Here is a 15,656-nt window from a genome sequence, read left to right on the forward strand (position 1 = left end):
CGAACCCCAGATCTCATTGTGGCAACACCTCATGTGCTAGCCACTATACTTTTCTCGGCCTTTTGGCTAAGATCAAGTGTAGTATCTGTTCTTATCAGTTTAAATCACTAGAGTCGTGTAATATACTAATAGCGACCAAATTTTCAGTAAAAATTCAAATCAGTATCATTTAAATAAGTCCATCTTGGTCTGCTTTTCCCAGCTTTATATAGGTGCAGCGGAGGCCGGCAAGAGGAGGGGGGTGAATTGCTGAAAACAAAAATAAAACTACCCTCCTCGTTCTTTCAACTCAGTTAATGCAATAGTAAATAAAATAAAGGCAGAAATAAAAGCAGAAATCGAATTTAACCTGGTTACAACCAAGAGGGTTGTTAATCTAGGGCAGTAAGAAAGCACACTAAGAAAATTCTCCTTTGCTGAAGGCGGAGAAGCCTTTTATACTCTAACGACTCAGAACTATTGCTAGAAATTGCTTACAGAGTTGAATGTAGAAGTTGTACTTAATTCCTAACTCCAGGGATCCTTTTATAGCTCATGGAAATTCTATCCTAAAGCTCCAAGGCGCCTCCATTGAGGGTCTAAGGCGCCTCCAAGCTGGGTCAGCGGATAAAACTTTATCCGCGCATGAACGGTCTGTTTGACCAGGTTAAAGGCGCCTTAAACAAGGCTGAAGGCGCCTTCAACCAGCTTGAGGCGCGTTCAACCAGATTGAAGGCGCCTTCAAGCTGGAGGCGCCTTCAACCTTGTTGAAGGCGCCTTGAGCAGTGATTCCAGCACTGCTTCTTTCCGGCTTTGGCTTCCGATGCTCTGAACTTTTGGGTGATAGCGGCCAACCGGAATAGGGCTCACCCGAACCCAATTCCCGACCTTCTCCTCGAGCAGCCTTCCGTCCTGGCTTAACGTCCCTCGAACGCCGCGCACGTTCTTCACGCCCACCGGAGTACTCTTCCGCAGCTCTCTCGTCCTTCGGACGCACCGAGCCCATCGACTCCCTTCCCGTGCCATCCTTCTCGCTAGCTGCGTCTTCCGCTCGACTTCCTGCGCTCCTAAGTTCCTATACACTCAGACACAGAGATCAAACACAGCAGGACCTAACCAACTTGGTTGATCACATCAAAACTATCACGGGGTCCAACAATCTCCCCCTTTTTGATGTGCATCAACTCAAGTTCAAGTTAGGGTAAAAACAGACACAAAAAGTAAATTTAAAGAAAAAATTATTAAACTAGCATGTTAAGCATAAGTTTTGCAATAAATAAAATTGCAACACATTTTAGAAAAATATAAAAATTTTAATTTTTAATTTTCCTAACTCCCTCTAAACTTGTATCTTTCTCTCCCCCTTTGATCACAACAAAAATGGGGTACCAATGAGAGAAGATAAGCAAATTATTAAGGTAGAAAAAATTCTGAGCAAAAATAAATTTTTAGAAAAAATTTCTAAGTTAAATTGAATTTTCAGAAAAATTTTCCAAGCAAAAATGAATATTTTTGGAATTTTATAGAAAAAAAATTTTCTAAGTTAACCTGAATTTTCAAAAAAAATTTCTAAGTCAAAAAAAAAAAAAAAATCTAAGTAAACTAAATTTTTGAATGTTCCCTAAAAAATTTTTAAGTCAAATGAAGTTTTTTTTTTAGGATTTCTCTAAGAAAAAATTTCTAACAAAAAAAGTTTTTAAGTTAGAATTGTCAAGAAAAATTTCTATGTAAAAGAAATTGTTTTGTTTATTTTAAAAAAAATTTGATAAACTTTCAAAGCATTATTTAATTCTAGTTTTTAATGCTTTTTCAGAAAGTTAATTAAACATTTTCTTTCAATATTTTACCTTCCAGGTCGTGGCGAGACACTAGGCCTACTTGGTTATTGGAGCAACAACCACTTCCTTAGACAAAGCTTCCATAAAGAATTTCAATGTTTAATTTTCTCACCGTAAGCTTTTAACTAAAAGAGAAATTTAAACTAGCAGAGATTTTGGAACCCAATAAAGGTTCCTTCCTACAGGGTTGGTCAAAAACTTAGGGGGTACATGATTTTTGGGCACTTTTCTAAGTTGGCCCTGGTGTTTTCTAATGTACCAATTTCAGTTTCCATAAATTCTTAATTTTGATTTAGGAAATTTATTTAAGCATGCATCATGATATTTCAATTTCTCAATTTCTAATTTTAATTTATTATTTTCTGATTTTATACTATCGTACATTTCAAGTGGACATGCTTTTGCTAATTTCATTTTCAATTCTTTATTTTTGTTTTCTAAATCGAATAAGTCTTTAGAAAGCGATTTAATAAAGCGAAAAGACTGAGTCAGGGTTAGATTTCGTACCTGACTTACCTGACTTGGTGACGCTCCCCCTTCACTGTTGCTTTTTTCTTTTGATGTTCCTCCCCCTTCATCAATGCTCATCTCTGAGCTAGACGTTTCTTCTAACTGATTGTTGGCCATCAGTGCTATTCTCGAGAATTCTTCGACTTCTGATTCGGAGGACGACGAATCATCCCACGTGGCCTTTAGATTGTGTTTGGTTCGAGCTGGATTCTTGCTCCTTTCCTTATCCTTCTATTTGCTCCTCAATTTTGGGCAGTCCTCCTTGATGTGCCCTTCTTCGTTGCTGTTGTAGCAACGAATCGTCCTTTTCTTTCGTTGATGCCTCTGCGATCTAAACTTATTAGTATTAAAAAATTTATTGAAGCGCTTTACCAGTAGTGCCGCTTCGGATTCGTCAACCGAGGCTTCTGAGTCACCGTTTATTTTTGCCTTTAAGGCAATGTTCTGACTGGTCTTCTCCACTCCATTGAGCTCTGCAACTCGAGATTCGTGAAGTTCAAAAGTAGAAAACAATTGTTCTAAAATACTTACCTCGAAGTCCTTAGAGATGTAATACACATCTACTAAGGAGGCCCAATCGGAAGTTCTCGAAAAAGTGTTGAGCGCGTACCCGATCGAGTCCCGGTTCGTTACTTCTTCTCCAAGGTTGTTGAGTTGAGTTATCAGCTCTTTGATCCTCGCTTGGAGTTGCGCTACCTTCTCGCCTTGGTTCATCCGGAGGTTCGTCAACTGGGTTCGGAGGATGTCACGCCTCGCTAGTTTTGCGTCGGAGGTACCTTCGTGAAGCTCCAGAAATTTTTCCCAGAGATATTTCGCGGAGTCGTAGCTTTCGATCCGATTTACCTCCTGAGGCAGTAGAACGCTGAGTAGGTGGAACTCAGCCTTCCCGTTGGCGACAAAATCTGCTTGTTCTTTTTTCGTCCAGGTGTTTTCCTCCTTATCTTTCGAAACTGCATATTCATATTTCATTATTAAAAGAATGTCAAATTCAGTTTTAAAAAATACCTCCATTTTGCGCTTCCATATGGCGAAGTCTCCGTCGAACTTCGAGGGATGGATGTTCACTCCGGCCATCGTCTTGATCGTAGTGCTTCAGTTGGCGTTTAGTCCTTCTGAGGTGATCAGGCTCTGATACCACTTGTAGGTGCAACGGAGGCCGGCAAGAGGGGGGGGAGTGAATTGTTGAAAACAAAAATAAAACTACCCTCCTCGTTCTTTCAACTCAATTAATGCAATAGTAAATAAAATAAAGGCAGAAATAAAAGAAGAAATCGAATTTAACCTGGTTACAACCAAGAGGGTTGTTAATCCAGGGCAGTAAGAAAGCACACTAAGAAAATTCTCCTTTGCTGAAGGCGAAGAAGCCTTTTACACTCTAACGGCTCAGAACTATTGCTACGAATTGCTTACAGAGTTGAATGTAGAAGTTGTACTTAATTCCTAGCTCCAAGGGTCCTTTTATAGCTCCTGGAAATTCTATCCCAAAGCTCCAAGGCGTCTCCATTGAGGGTCTAAGGCGCCTCCAAGCTGGGTTAGCGGATAAAACTTTATCCGCGCACGAACGGTCTGTTTGACCAGGTTGAAGGCGCCTTAAACAAGGCTGAAGGCGCCTTCAACCAGCTTGAGGCGCCTTCAAGCTAGAGGCGCCTTCAACCTTGTTGACGGCGCCTTGAGCAGTGATTCCAGCACTGCTTCTTTCCGACTTTGGCTTCCGATGCTTTGAACTTTTGGGTGATAGTGGCCAACCGGAATAGGGCTCACCCGAACCCAATTCCCGACCTTCTCCTCGAGCAGCCTTCCATCATGGCTTAACGTCCCTCGAACGTCGCACACGTTTTTCACGCCCACCGGAGTACTCTTCCGCAGCTCTCTCGTCCTTCGGACGCACCGAGCCCGTCGGCTCCCTTCTCGTGCCGTCCTTCTCGCTAGCTGCGTCTTCCGCTCGATTTTCTGCGCTCCTAAGTTCCTGCAAACTCAGACACAGAGATCAAACACAGCAGGACCTAACCAATTTGGTTGATCATATCAAAATTACCATGGGGTCAACACTTTATTGTCATAAAAATGACGTATACAGAGAAATTGTGTACCAGTTCTTCGCAAAGCATGCAGTATATGCTTGTGACAACATATAAGGTAACGTATATCAAGCTATAGCATATATGACAATATATATCAAACATATATGACAACATATATCAAGCTTTAATTAATAGCTATAAATATATTATAATTGTAACTTCCTTAGCTGTAAATATATTGTAATTAATAGCATAACTATACCTTCCTAATTTAGACCGATTGATTTAGATAGATAACTAGAAATAGCCTATATTTATGGCTGAAAATATCTTTTGTAACTTTCTATATAATGAGAAGAATTCTCATGGTGAGAGCACTACCCTTTTTCTAAATATATATTATATATATAAGAAATATCAGAGTCCATATATAGTCGCTTTTCTCTGAGAATTGATCAGATAGAAGCAATCGATGGAGTTGGGAAACAGATGGTCTCTTCGAGGAGAAACAGCCTTGGTCACTGGTGGATCCAAAGGGATAGGGTAAATATTTTGCGTTTATCTTCTTTTTATAGTTTGTTGTTGTTATTCTTGCTGTTGCTGTTGTTACAGGTGTGCTATTGTGGAAGAACTAGCAAGATTTGGAGCAGCAGTTCATACGTGCGCCAGGAATGAAGCAGAGCTGAAACAGAGTTTGCAGAAATGGAGAGACCTGAAGCTTCAGGTGACTGGTTCGGTCTGTGACGTCTCCTCCTCGGAAGAGAGGGAGAAGCTGATAAAGGAAGTCAGCGCCATCTTCAACGGCAAACTCAATATCCTGGTGATGATTTGCCATTTGTTCTTGTTGTGGTTTTGATAAACTTGTTAGATATATTTTTCTCTAATTGTTAACTGAATTCAGTTGACTGTTGGTTTGTTAAGGTTAATAATGTAGCGTCTGGTCACATTAAACCAGTTTTAGAGGTGACTCAAGAGGAATACAAGCACACCATGAACATCAACTTGGAAGCCGGCTTCCATTTGAGTCAACTCGCTCATCCTCTTCTCAAGACGTCTGGACGGGGCAATATCGTCTTCATTTCTTCAATCACTAGTCTCCAAGGAAACTCTTTTATGTCCGTCTATGGAGCATCTAAGGGTATCCTAATTATTTTCCAAAAAAATGATAATAAATCCAGGTTAATATCTAAATGCAACGTGAATTTGGTTTGTCTTTAGGAGCCATGAATCAACTTACTAGAGGCCTCGCTTGTGAATGGGCGAAGGACAATATTCGTACCAATTGTGTTGCGCCCGGTCTCATCAATACGCCGATGGCTAAGTCGGTATGTAGTTGCTTAGCCTTTGTCTAACTGAATTGTTCCTTTTTATTTAAAAATCATAAAGATTTAAATTGTGTAAGAATTTTATGTTTAATAGTTCATCGAGAATGAAGAATTTGTAGCAAAGTGGTGTGATCATACTCCGGTTGGGCGTGTGGGAGAGCCGGAGGATGTGGCAGCTTCGGTTGCTTTTCTTTGCCTTCCTTCTTCCTCTTTCATCACCGGTCAAGTGATTACTGTCGATGGAGGTAAAATAATATGCGGTGACTATTAAATCTCGACGTGTGTGTATATATATCTACACACACCGCTTTAATAAAAACATGGGCATGTATGTTATACTATGTCTATTAAGTCTGTATCGATGTAATACAATTGGTATATCTTTATACTTGTTTGTATGAATCGAATACACTTTAGTAAACACATGGGCATGGATGCATTATTATTCGGTTATCATACTTTAAGATGGAATCACTGCACAGGCATGTATTATTTTAATCTTGTTATTGAGTTGATTTTTAATATCATATTTATAAATAATTAATTTTTAATTTCTATGACTTTATTTTTACTTTCAAACTGATATACATAATAAAATTTTGTGGTTTCGTCAATATACTAAAGTGAAAGTGACGGATTACTTTTTTTTTTCCATATTTGTATTCCTTTTAGATTGTGTATGTGTGTATGAATTAGGTTGAGTGGTTTATCACTTCATCTTCATTTCCTCAATTGTGGGTCTCTTACTCTTGTATATCCATCTATGGATCATCTAAAGGTATCCTAATTATTCTCAAAATAAATAATCTTAAATCCATGTTAATATCTAAATGCAAGTTGAATTTGGTTTGTCTTTAGGTAGACGGGATCCTCTTCCCATCTACCTTGGTCAACTCCTGGATCAAGGACAATGATTGGAGGGATTCAATGATCCCTACCTATTTAGCAGGTGAGGATCATTAAATCCCTCCAATAACTACAATGGACCAGGATATGGTCCGTTTAAAGCAAACTAGAGGGTCCCTGCACCAAGTGTCATCAATACGTCGATGGCTAAGTGGATATGTAATTGCTTGTCTTTGTCTAATTTAATTGTTCCTTTTCATTTAAATATCATAAAAATTTAAATTGTACAAGAGTAAATGGTGGATTCATTAACTCGAATTATACATAAATTATCTCATTTTGACATAATTATTAAGACACCTCCAACTTATCTCATAAGTTATCCTATAAGTAATTATCTTACATCTATTTATACTTAACAAATAGAGATAATTGTTCTGTGAATGAACTAATCTCAACTTGTCAACTTGCTCACCGAGATTTTTATTCAAAATGTAACAACATATACACTGAATAGATCATGACATTTTCATATATTTATTATGTGTTATGTTTTATGAAGTCCCAAATACTTCATATGTGCTTGAAATACTCTTTAGTTAATGACTCAGTAAAAGGATCTGTAATCATAACACGTGTAGAGATATACTAAAGAATTATCTTTTTCTTATCAACAATATCCCTTACAAAATTATAATTAATTTCTATATGTTTATCCTTCCTGTGATAGTTGGGATCCTTAGAAAAGTTATAGCAGTTTGACTACCATAATACACTATAACAAGACTCTTACTATCCTCAGCAATCTTCAAATGGTTCAAGAACCTTCTCAACCAGACAACTTCTCGCATAGCCATTGTATAAGCCACATACTCAGCTTATATTGTTCACAACGTTATAAACAAGCTTATATAACGCTGTCAACAATATAAGTTTGTTTTTTGTTGTTCCATGAGATGACACCACCATTCAACAAGAAAGTATAAATAGATGTGGATTTTCTATCATCAAGGTCTTCTGCCCTATTTGCATCTATGTAGCCCTTTAGACTCATTTTTGATCCTTGAAAACACAGACAATAATCTACTATTCTTTTGAGATATCTGAATATTTTCTTCATCGTTTTTTAGTGTCTTGATTCTAGGTTTGATTGGAAATGGTTAACTAAGCCAACAACATAACTTATATCAGGACCAGTATACAACATAGTGTACATTAAACTACCAATGATACTGGCATATAATTTTTTCTTCATTTATGCTATTTCTTAAGGAGTCTTGAGATACATACTTTTGCCCAGAATAATACATCTCGCTATAAGTTTTTGTTCAATATTATAATATGACATGTTGAAGTGTTGTATCATCTTAGTGATAGAGACAAATCTAATTTTTAATCAATCTCTAATAATCTTTACTCCTAAGACAAATTAGTCAAGATTACTATTAAGTCAAATCTTAGATTGCTCAAATATGGTTTTCTACTTGTTCAGCGTTCATATGAAGTAGATGAAACAAATTTAGAAGACACTTAGTTAAGTATATAGGTTGCAACTAATAATGCATCTCTCCAATAGGAGTTCAACAAATTAGCTTGAGCCATAATAGACCTAACCATATCTAGAAGAATTCGATTTCTTTTTTCAGCAACTTTATTTTACTGTGGAGTTCCAGAAATAATTAGTTATCTAATAATTAATCCCTTTCTCATTACATATTATCTTGAATTGATCAAACAAATATTCATCTCCATGATCAGTTCATAAGGTTTTAACCTTATGCTTCAATTGATTCTTAATTTCTAAATAATAAATGATGTAATATAATGTTTCAGATTTATGATAGATTAAATATATATGACCAACATATGTGAAGTTATCAATAAATGTAACGAAATAAGAACTTCCATATTTAGTATTCACATTCATTGGACCATAAATATCTGATTAAATTAATTGCAATGGTGATTTAGCTCTAATAGTCTTACTAAATGATTTTCTAGTTGGTTTCTATCAAGACAATGCTCACTTATAAACAAGTTAACTTTAGCATGAGTGCTGAGTAGATCCTCTTTAGCTAATATATTCATTCATTTTGTCCTATATGTCCTAATCTAGCATGCCAAAACTTCATTATTTACATCAAGATCGCTAGTAAGAGCAATGTTTGAAAAATAACCATCATAACCATATCCTATTAACATCGAGTTAATACTTAGTTTCACACAACAACGGTAAAAGTTTACACAATAACCCAAATCAAGAAGATTAGTAATAAAAATCAGATTCCGTCGAATCTCAAAAATATTCTATTTTTACTAATTAATCTTCTGTGTTGACAAAAATCATGTTAGAAACTACTTAAAAAATCTTGAAAATTTTTGTTAACCTCAACCAGAGAATGTTAGAACAGTATAAAAAATTACACAAAGAAATACTTTGTATTTGAAAAGAAATACATTATTTTTGTACAGGAACTAATTTTCAAAAATAAATCTTTAAAAGATATTTTTTCAACTCTAAAAATTCTACTAATTTTCCTAGATGTGTAAAACACATTTTTTAACGGTAGAAAAATATTTTTTTTTAAAAAAAATTAAGTCTAAAATTATTTTAAATTTCAAAATATGATTTTCGTTAATAATTTTATTCCTCAATAGTAAAAAAAATTAAATTTTTTTTGACTGTAGATTAAATCATCACATAACATAGCAAAAATTTTTAACTCGAAATATGAACAGTAAGCATTTAAATAATTTATTAAAACAATATAGATTATAAAACACATTAACATTTCAGGAATGCATAATATTAACTTTAAATTATACTAGGCATGATTTGTGAATCCAATACAAATTATTTTCTATTGGATTAATCAGGAATTTTGGTGGAGCATAATTTCATAGAATTTTTTTAATTTGATACCTATGGTTCCTTATATACCAATTTAGCCATTTATAATTTTTAAAATTTGAATTTCATAAATTTAGAGTTTAACATGCATAGTCATTTTTCGAACATTCTATTTGTTCTTTTAATTTATCATTTTCATTTTTGAGTTTATCAAATAAGTCTAGTGGACATTCATTAGCTAATTTTATTTTCATATCCATATTTTCTTTCTTTAAATTATTATTCTTATATTTTAGTTTATATAAAGATCTAATCATTAGGGTTATTCTTGAATACAATTTATCAGGGGGTAAGAGGCATGCCCCACTTACCATATTATGTTCGAAGTTAGATGCTCCCCCTTCGCTGCTACTTTCTTCAGATGTAGCTTCCCCTTCATCGATACTTTCTTCTTGGTGACTCGCCATGAGTGCTTGTCCAACATACTCCTTTAGTTCGGACTCCATTGATGACCTGCCCCACGTTGCCTTCAGAATTTTGTGCTTTGATTTGCTTGGCCCTATGTTTTTCTCCTTCTTCAGTTTCAGACAATCATCCTTGATGTGTTCTTCTTCTTGACAATTATAGCACCTTACTTTTCGTTTTCCTAGAACAAACTTCTTAGCCGACGACTTTAAACTTATTAGATTTAAAAAACTTGGAGAATTTTCTTACTATGAAGGCCGCTTCGCCTTTGTCAATCAGTGAGTTTGAATCTGGTCCGCTCTTTTGGGCTTGCAATGGTAGGTTCTGACTTGGTCCCTTTCTTTGACCTGCACACTGAGATTCATGTAATTCGAAAGTAGACATTTTTTTTTCTAATATACTTACCTCGAGGTCTTTGGAGATATAGTAGGAGTCTACTATAGATGTCCATTCCGGTGTTCTTGAGAAAGTATTTATAGCATACCTTTACACGTCCTGATTAGTTGCCGTTTCTTCGAGGTTTGTTAATATGGTGATTAGCTCCTTGATTCTATCGTGTAGATGAGCAACCGATTCGCCTTCTTCCATTCAGAGGTTACTGATTTGGTTCTGAAGCAGGTCTTGTCTCACGAGCTTTGCTTTGGACGTTCCTTCGTGTAGCTCTATGAACTTCTCCCAAAGATCTTTTACTAATTCGTGGGTTCCGATTTAATTGACTTCCTGGAGTGGAAGTACGCTTAGTAGGTGGAACTCGGCTTGCCCGTTTGTTACAAAGTCTGCTTGTTCTTTTTTGGTCCACTGATATTCCTCCTTTTTATCTCTGTGTTGGTCTTTGGGAGTTATAAAATCATATTTTATTATTAAAAGTAATTCAAAATCAGTTTTAAAAAATACCTCATGCGTTTGTTCTATATTGCGAACTCCCTCTCGAACTTAGGTGGGTAGATGCTGGGTCCGACCATTGTCTTTGTACTTCAGTCGACAGTTAGTACTTCTAAAGCGGTTGAACTTTGATACCACTTTTAGAGTAGCGGGGCCGACAAGAGGGGGGGGGGGGGGGGGGAATTGCTTGTAAAATAAAAACTAAACCTTTCCCGATCTTTTAACTTAGATTAGTATTACAATTATAATAAAGCAATTGAACAACTAAAAATAAAAGAGGCTAAAAAATTACTTAGTTACAACCTAGGTGGCTGTTAATCCAAGATAAAAGAAAGCACTAAAAAACTCTTTCTTTGAAGGTGGAAAAACCTCTTACACTCATTGGATGCTCATAAAAATACTAAGAAATGAATACAGAAATTGTTGAATATTTTCTAGCTCTAGGGTTTTTTATAGCTCCTGGAAAACTCTATTCGTAGCTTAAAGACACCTTTAAGATGGTCCAAGGCGCCTTCCATTAGATAAGTTTTATCCGTTGAGGATAAAACTCTATTTGCGGCTAACGGCTATTGGAAGACGCCTTCTATAACTAGAAGTCACCTTTGTACTATTCATTGAAGGCACCTTCCAAGCCATGGAAGGTTCCTTCCAAGAGGCAGATCAACCTCTTAGTAGCTGATCTCTTCACCTGGGTGATTCTTTGGCTAACCGTAGTTGAGTTTACCCGAACCCAACTCCGACCTTCTCCTCAAGCAGGCTTCCTCCCCGGCTTCTCATCCCTCGAATGTCGCGCATGTTTTTCTCGTCCACCGATGTACTCTTTCACAGTATCTCGTCCCTTAGATGCACCGAGCCCGTCGACTCCTTTTCCGTGCCATCCTTCTTGTTACCTACATCTTCTTCTTGACTTCTTGTGTTCTTAAGCTCGTGCACACTTAGACACAAGGATTAAATACACATGAGCTAACTTAACTTGGTTGATCACATCAAAACTACCACGGGGTACTTACAGGTTCAATTTAGGTCAATTTCAGAAACTTAAATTGAGATCTTGACTAGATCTTGGTTTGGAGGACAGGGTCGAAGTCATAAATTAATCATATTATTATTATGCTAACATTATTTTATAGGTTAGATATTATCGTGTTGGACTAACCTAACTTGTAGGTAAAAAGGAGTAAAAATGCCTCGGGTGAACAGTACCCGAGGTACCTTCAAGCTTTGGAAGGCGCCTTCATACTATTTATGAAAGGAGCCTTCTAATGGATAAATTTCAGACATCTTCGTAGATAAAAAGCAACGAATTTGAGATAGCATTTGGCCTATGGAAGGTGCCTTTAAGGCTATGGAAGGCGCCTTCCACACCCTATAAATAGGTGTCTCGACAAAGCATTCATACACACGTTCTCTACGAGCTTCTACGTGTCCGATTGACTTTCAGAGTGCTCCGACTTCCTGCTGTTGCTCCACGACGATGTTGCTACGTCTGATGACTACTGAGGATCCACCCAACACTGAGCCTAAGCTGATCATTTGCTAAGAGTGTTAGGTAACTAAGTGTTAAGTTCTGTACTTAATTTCTGCAAACGGAAAGTATAGCTTGTTACACCCTTTTGATTTTTCTTGTACTTGATCCCCTCTTCCGACGATTTTGGAAGAGGTGTTTTAGAGGATTACCCGTCGATAGGTCCGTGGGACCTAGGTCTTAGAGTAGGAGTCACCGAAGGCTCTGAACCAAATAAAATCGAATCTTGTCTTTTACTTGCTTTTGCTTTTGCGTTTTTTTTTTCCGTTGCGTACTTATTTCAAAAAGCAAAATTTTTTTTCAAAACCACGTGATTCACCCCCCCTCTTACGTGCATCTCAATCCAATCCACTAAGGAACATCTTCCTCTCTCAAGCAAGCAAGCGTTAAGCAAACCACTAGGTTTTTGTTGGATCGAAAGCGCTAGAGGGAGGGGGGGGGGGGTGAATAGCGCTCGTGGCTTTTAATCTGTCATTTTCGGAAATCGTTCGTGTAAACACAACGGAAAAGAAAGGAAATAACAAACACAGAAGACACAGTCGTTTACTTGGTTCGGAGCCTGTGGCGACTCCTACTCCAAGGTCCACGCTCGTTGAGCGTTTACGTTGGGCAACAAGTATAATATCGAAAATATTTTACAAGTGAATAAGTACAAGTATTAAACTTTAAAAGATTATACCGACAAATACAAAGATGAATGAAGTGGTTGTCAATTGTCGGAGTAGCAGAGTCTAGTTGATGCTTTCGGAGCAGCGTACAAGATCACACGTTCTTCTATTCGAATTGATGTTTTGAGCTACACCTCGAGGCCTCCTTTTATAGCTCTGCAAAGTTTGATCTAGATCCCCAAGCTTGGGGATCAAGTTTGACCCGAGGCGGATCGGTCGACCGATCCCCTTTTCGGTCGACCGATTAGGTGATCTCTTCCTATCTGATCCGCCCGATCCTCTCGCTCCGCTTTATTCTGGTCAAACTCCATCCGAGGTTCGGTCGACCGATAAACAGGTTCGGTCGACTGATAAGCTCTGACTCAGCCCAGTTAGCCTGATCCAGTCGACACCCAACCCAGTTTCGGTCGACCGATCCCAAGGTTCGGTCGACCGATCCCCTGGTCGAGCCCGGTCCAACCTCTGGAGATCTGATCTGCTAGTTTGTGGGTTCGGTCGACCAATCCCAAGGTTCGGTCGACCGATCCCGGTCACTTCTAACTCTACACAAAAAGGTTAGTCTCCTACAAAATAGAGTTAGAACACAATAGATAATATGTAAACAAATGAATTGGCAGCCTTCGGACTGTCCGGGTCTGATTTCGGGTTTCCGACCGAAAACCCTAGGTCGACCCGATGCCTACTGTTCCCTCTACGGGGAACGCGTCCTCACCTATTCCACTCAGGAGATTTACCTGATGCCAGTGCGATCCTCCAGATCGACTGGACTTTTGCTCAGCGTTCGAAGCTTCCGGACTTTCTGCTGGACTTCTGTTTCCCGGCTGGTCCAGTCTTTCACCTGGTTCGCGACACTAGGACTTTCCACCTAGGGTTACCACCCCCTAGGACTTTTGCCTGAAGTACTCGACCCGCCAAGACTTTCCGCATAGGGTTATCACCCCCTATGACCTAGGGTTACCATTCCCTAGGGTTTTTCCCTTGTCTAACCGCAGCTAGGACTTTCCTGAAACACTCAATCATACACATTAGATAACAATTAAACTTAACTTTGAATCCCTTTGCCGTTATCAAAACTTGAGTTCGATCGTCGGATGCTTCCCGCACTAACAATCTCCCCCTTTTTGATTATAACAACCAAAATTCAAAGTTAAGAAGAAATGCAATAAAGATAAGCATAAATAAAACGAAGCATATTAAAGCTCCCCCTTAATTGAATCTCCCCCTTAACCAAAATTTCTTTAATTTTCTTTGAACTTTCTTTAAATTTTCTTTGAATTTTCCTACTCTCCCCCTTTGCCATTTATCAAAAACATGTTTGAGAATTCAAAAAGATTTGATAATCAGAGAGATAAATTAGGGATAAAAATGTTTGGATAACACTTGGCTTTTTATAATTTACATTGTGTAATTTTTGCTAAGTGAAAAATAGAGTTTAATAGAGAATATTACTAAAGTTTCGAACACCACCTTTACTTAGCTTAATTTTGAATAAAATTTGAAAGATTATTTTTGCTTTGAAAGTTTGAAAATTTTGATATATTTGAAATAAAATTTTCTCAAAAATTGACTAAGTTTAAAAGTATTTGCTAAAATATTTGTAGACAGCTAAAGAGATCACGTAGCTAAGAATTTTGCAAATACTTTAGTTGAAAATATTGAATTTTGAAGGATCCTAAAAGGATATTATAAATTTGATAAGATGTTTTAATATAAAAATATAGCTAAAGTTGCAAAGAGGGAGTAGCTAGACTTATAAAAATTTAAGTAAGGTTATTCATTCAAATTCAGTTGGTCCTTAAGTCCAAACATGAGTCAAGTTAAATATATTTCAAATTATCCAATTTACTTTAGAGTGGTATCAGAGCCCTAAAGTTCATGCCTGAGTGAACTCAAAAAGGTTTAAATATTAAGCACGTAGTTTCGCGGCCACATGTCTAACCATTTAGTTACTAGCTGATTACCTAGAGGGCAACAACTTTCACTTGGTTAGTCAAGTTAAGTCAATAGATCCAGTTAGATTTGACTAGTGCTGGAAGACTTAACTTGATTATTGTTAACTTCGTGTTTAACGCCCAGACTCATATTGATGCACAGATATAAGCATTCTTGAGTCCAGGCTGTACCCTATGCATCTCACGCCGTTCTATGTTTTTCAAACACAAGCAAGGTAAGCCTAGGTGTTTGTGAGATGCTCTGGCTGAAACTTAGGGGAGCAGGATTTCTAGGGTAGAGCCTAAGCTAATTCCATATTTTGAAAATCTAGTAAGATTGGAATTTTAAAAACAATATTTTCCTAGAATGTTTAAAACCTTATTTTGAAAACAAGTACAACATTTAAGAGTGAAGGTAGGAAACTGATTTGAAACTCAATACCTACTCTACCCAACATTCCTATTTGTCTTCTAAGTGAGCTGAACTCAAGTTCAGGTAAGGGCTTTGTGAAGATGTCAGCTAGGTTTGATTTTGACTCAACATAGTTGAGTACAATATCACCCTTAGCTACGTGATCCCTTACAAAATGATGCTTCACTTCTATATGTTTCGTCCTTGAGTGATGAATTGAGTTTTTTGTTAGATTTATTGAACTTATATTAGTAATTGAGATTTTTGTTTTATGATATTCCAGTTGATAGTCTTTAAGAGTATGCATCATCCATAGCAACTGAGATGCGCATTCACCTAAGGCTATATATTCAGCTTCAGTGGTAGATAAAGCAACACATTGTTACTTTCTACTTGACCAACT

The 15,656-nt window shown here is 37.1% G+C and overlaps 1 protein-coding gene and 1 pseudogene across 1 annotated transcript; both read left to right on the top strand.

Annotated features, from left to right (window-relative positions):
• The first annotated feature begins 45 nt into the window (after positions 1-45).
• On the top strand, positions 46-171 carry LOC122044509 (annotated as a pseudogene).
• A 4,612-nt stretch (positions 172-4,783) lies between these two features.
• Positions 4,784-6,587, top strand: LOC122040375 (tropinone reductase homolog At5g06060-like). The gene is made up of 7 exons (XM_042599691.1): positions 4,784-4,891; positions 4,961-5,168; positions 5,270-5,486; positions 5,567-5,673; positions 5,768-5,899; positions 6,370-6,451; positions 6,532-6,587. Exons 1-7 carry the CDS (start codon positions 4,821-4,823, stop codon positions 6,585-6,587), a joined length of 873 nt encoding a protein of 290 aa, XP_042455625.1. The 5' UTR covers positions 4,784-4,820.
• The last annotated feature ends 9,069 nt before the right edge of the window (positions 6,588-15,656 follow it).

The sequence above is a fragment of the Zingiber officinale genome, chromosome 2A, assembly GCF_018446385.1.
Source record: "Zingiber officinale cultivar Zhangliang chromosome 2A, Zo_v1.1, whole genome shotgun sequence".
In the NCBI taxonomy this organism is placed as follows: Eukaryota; Viridiplantae; Streptophyta; class Magnoliopsida; order Zingiberales; family Zingiberaceae; genus Zingiber; species Zingiber officinale.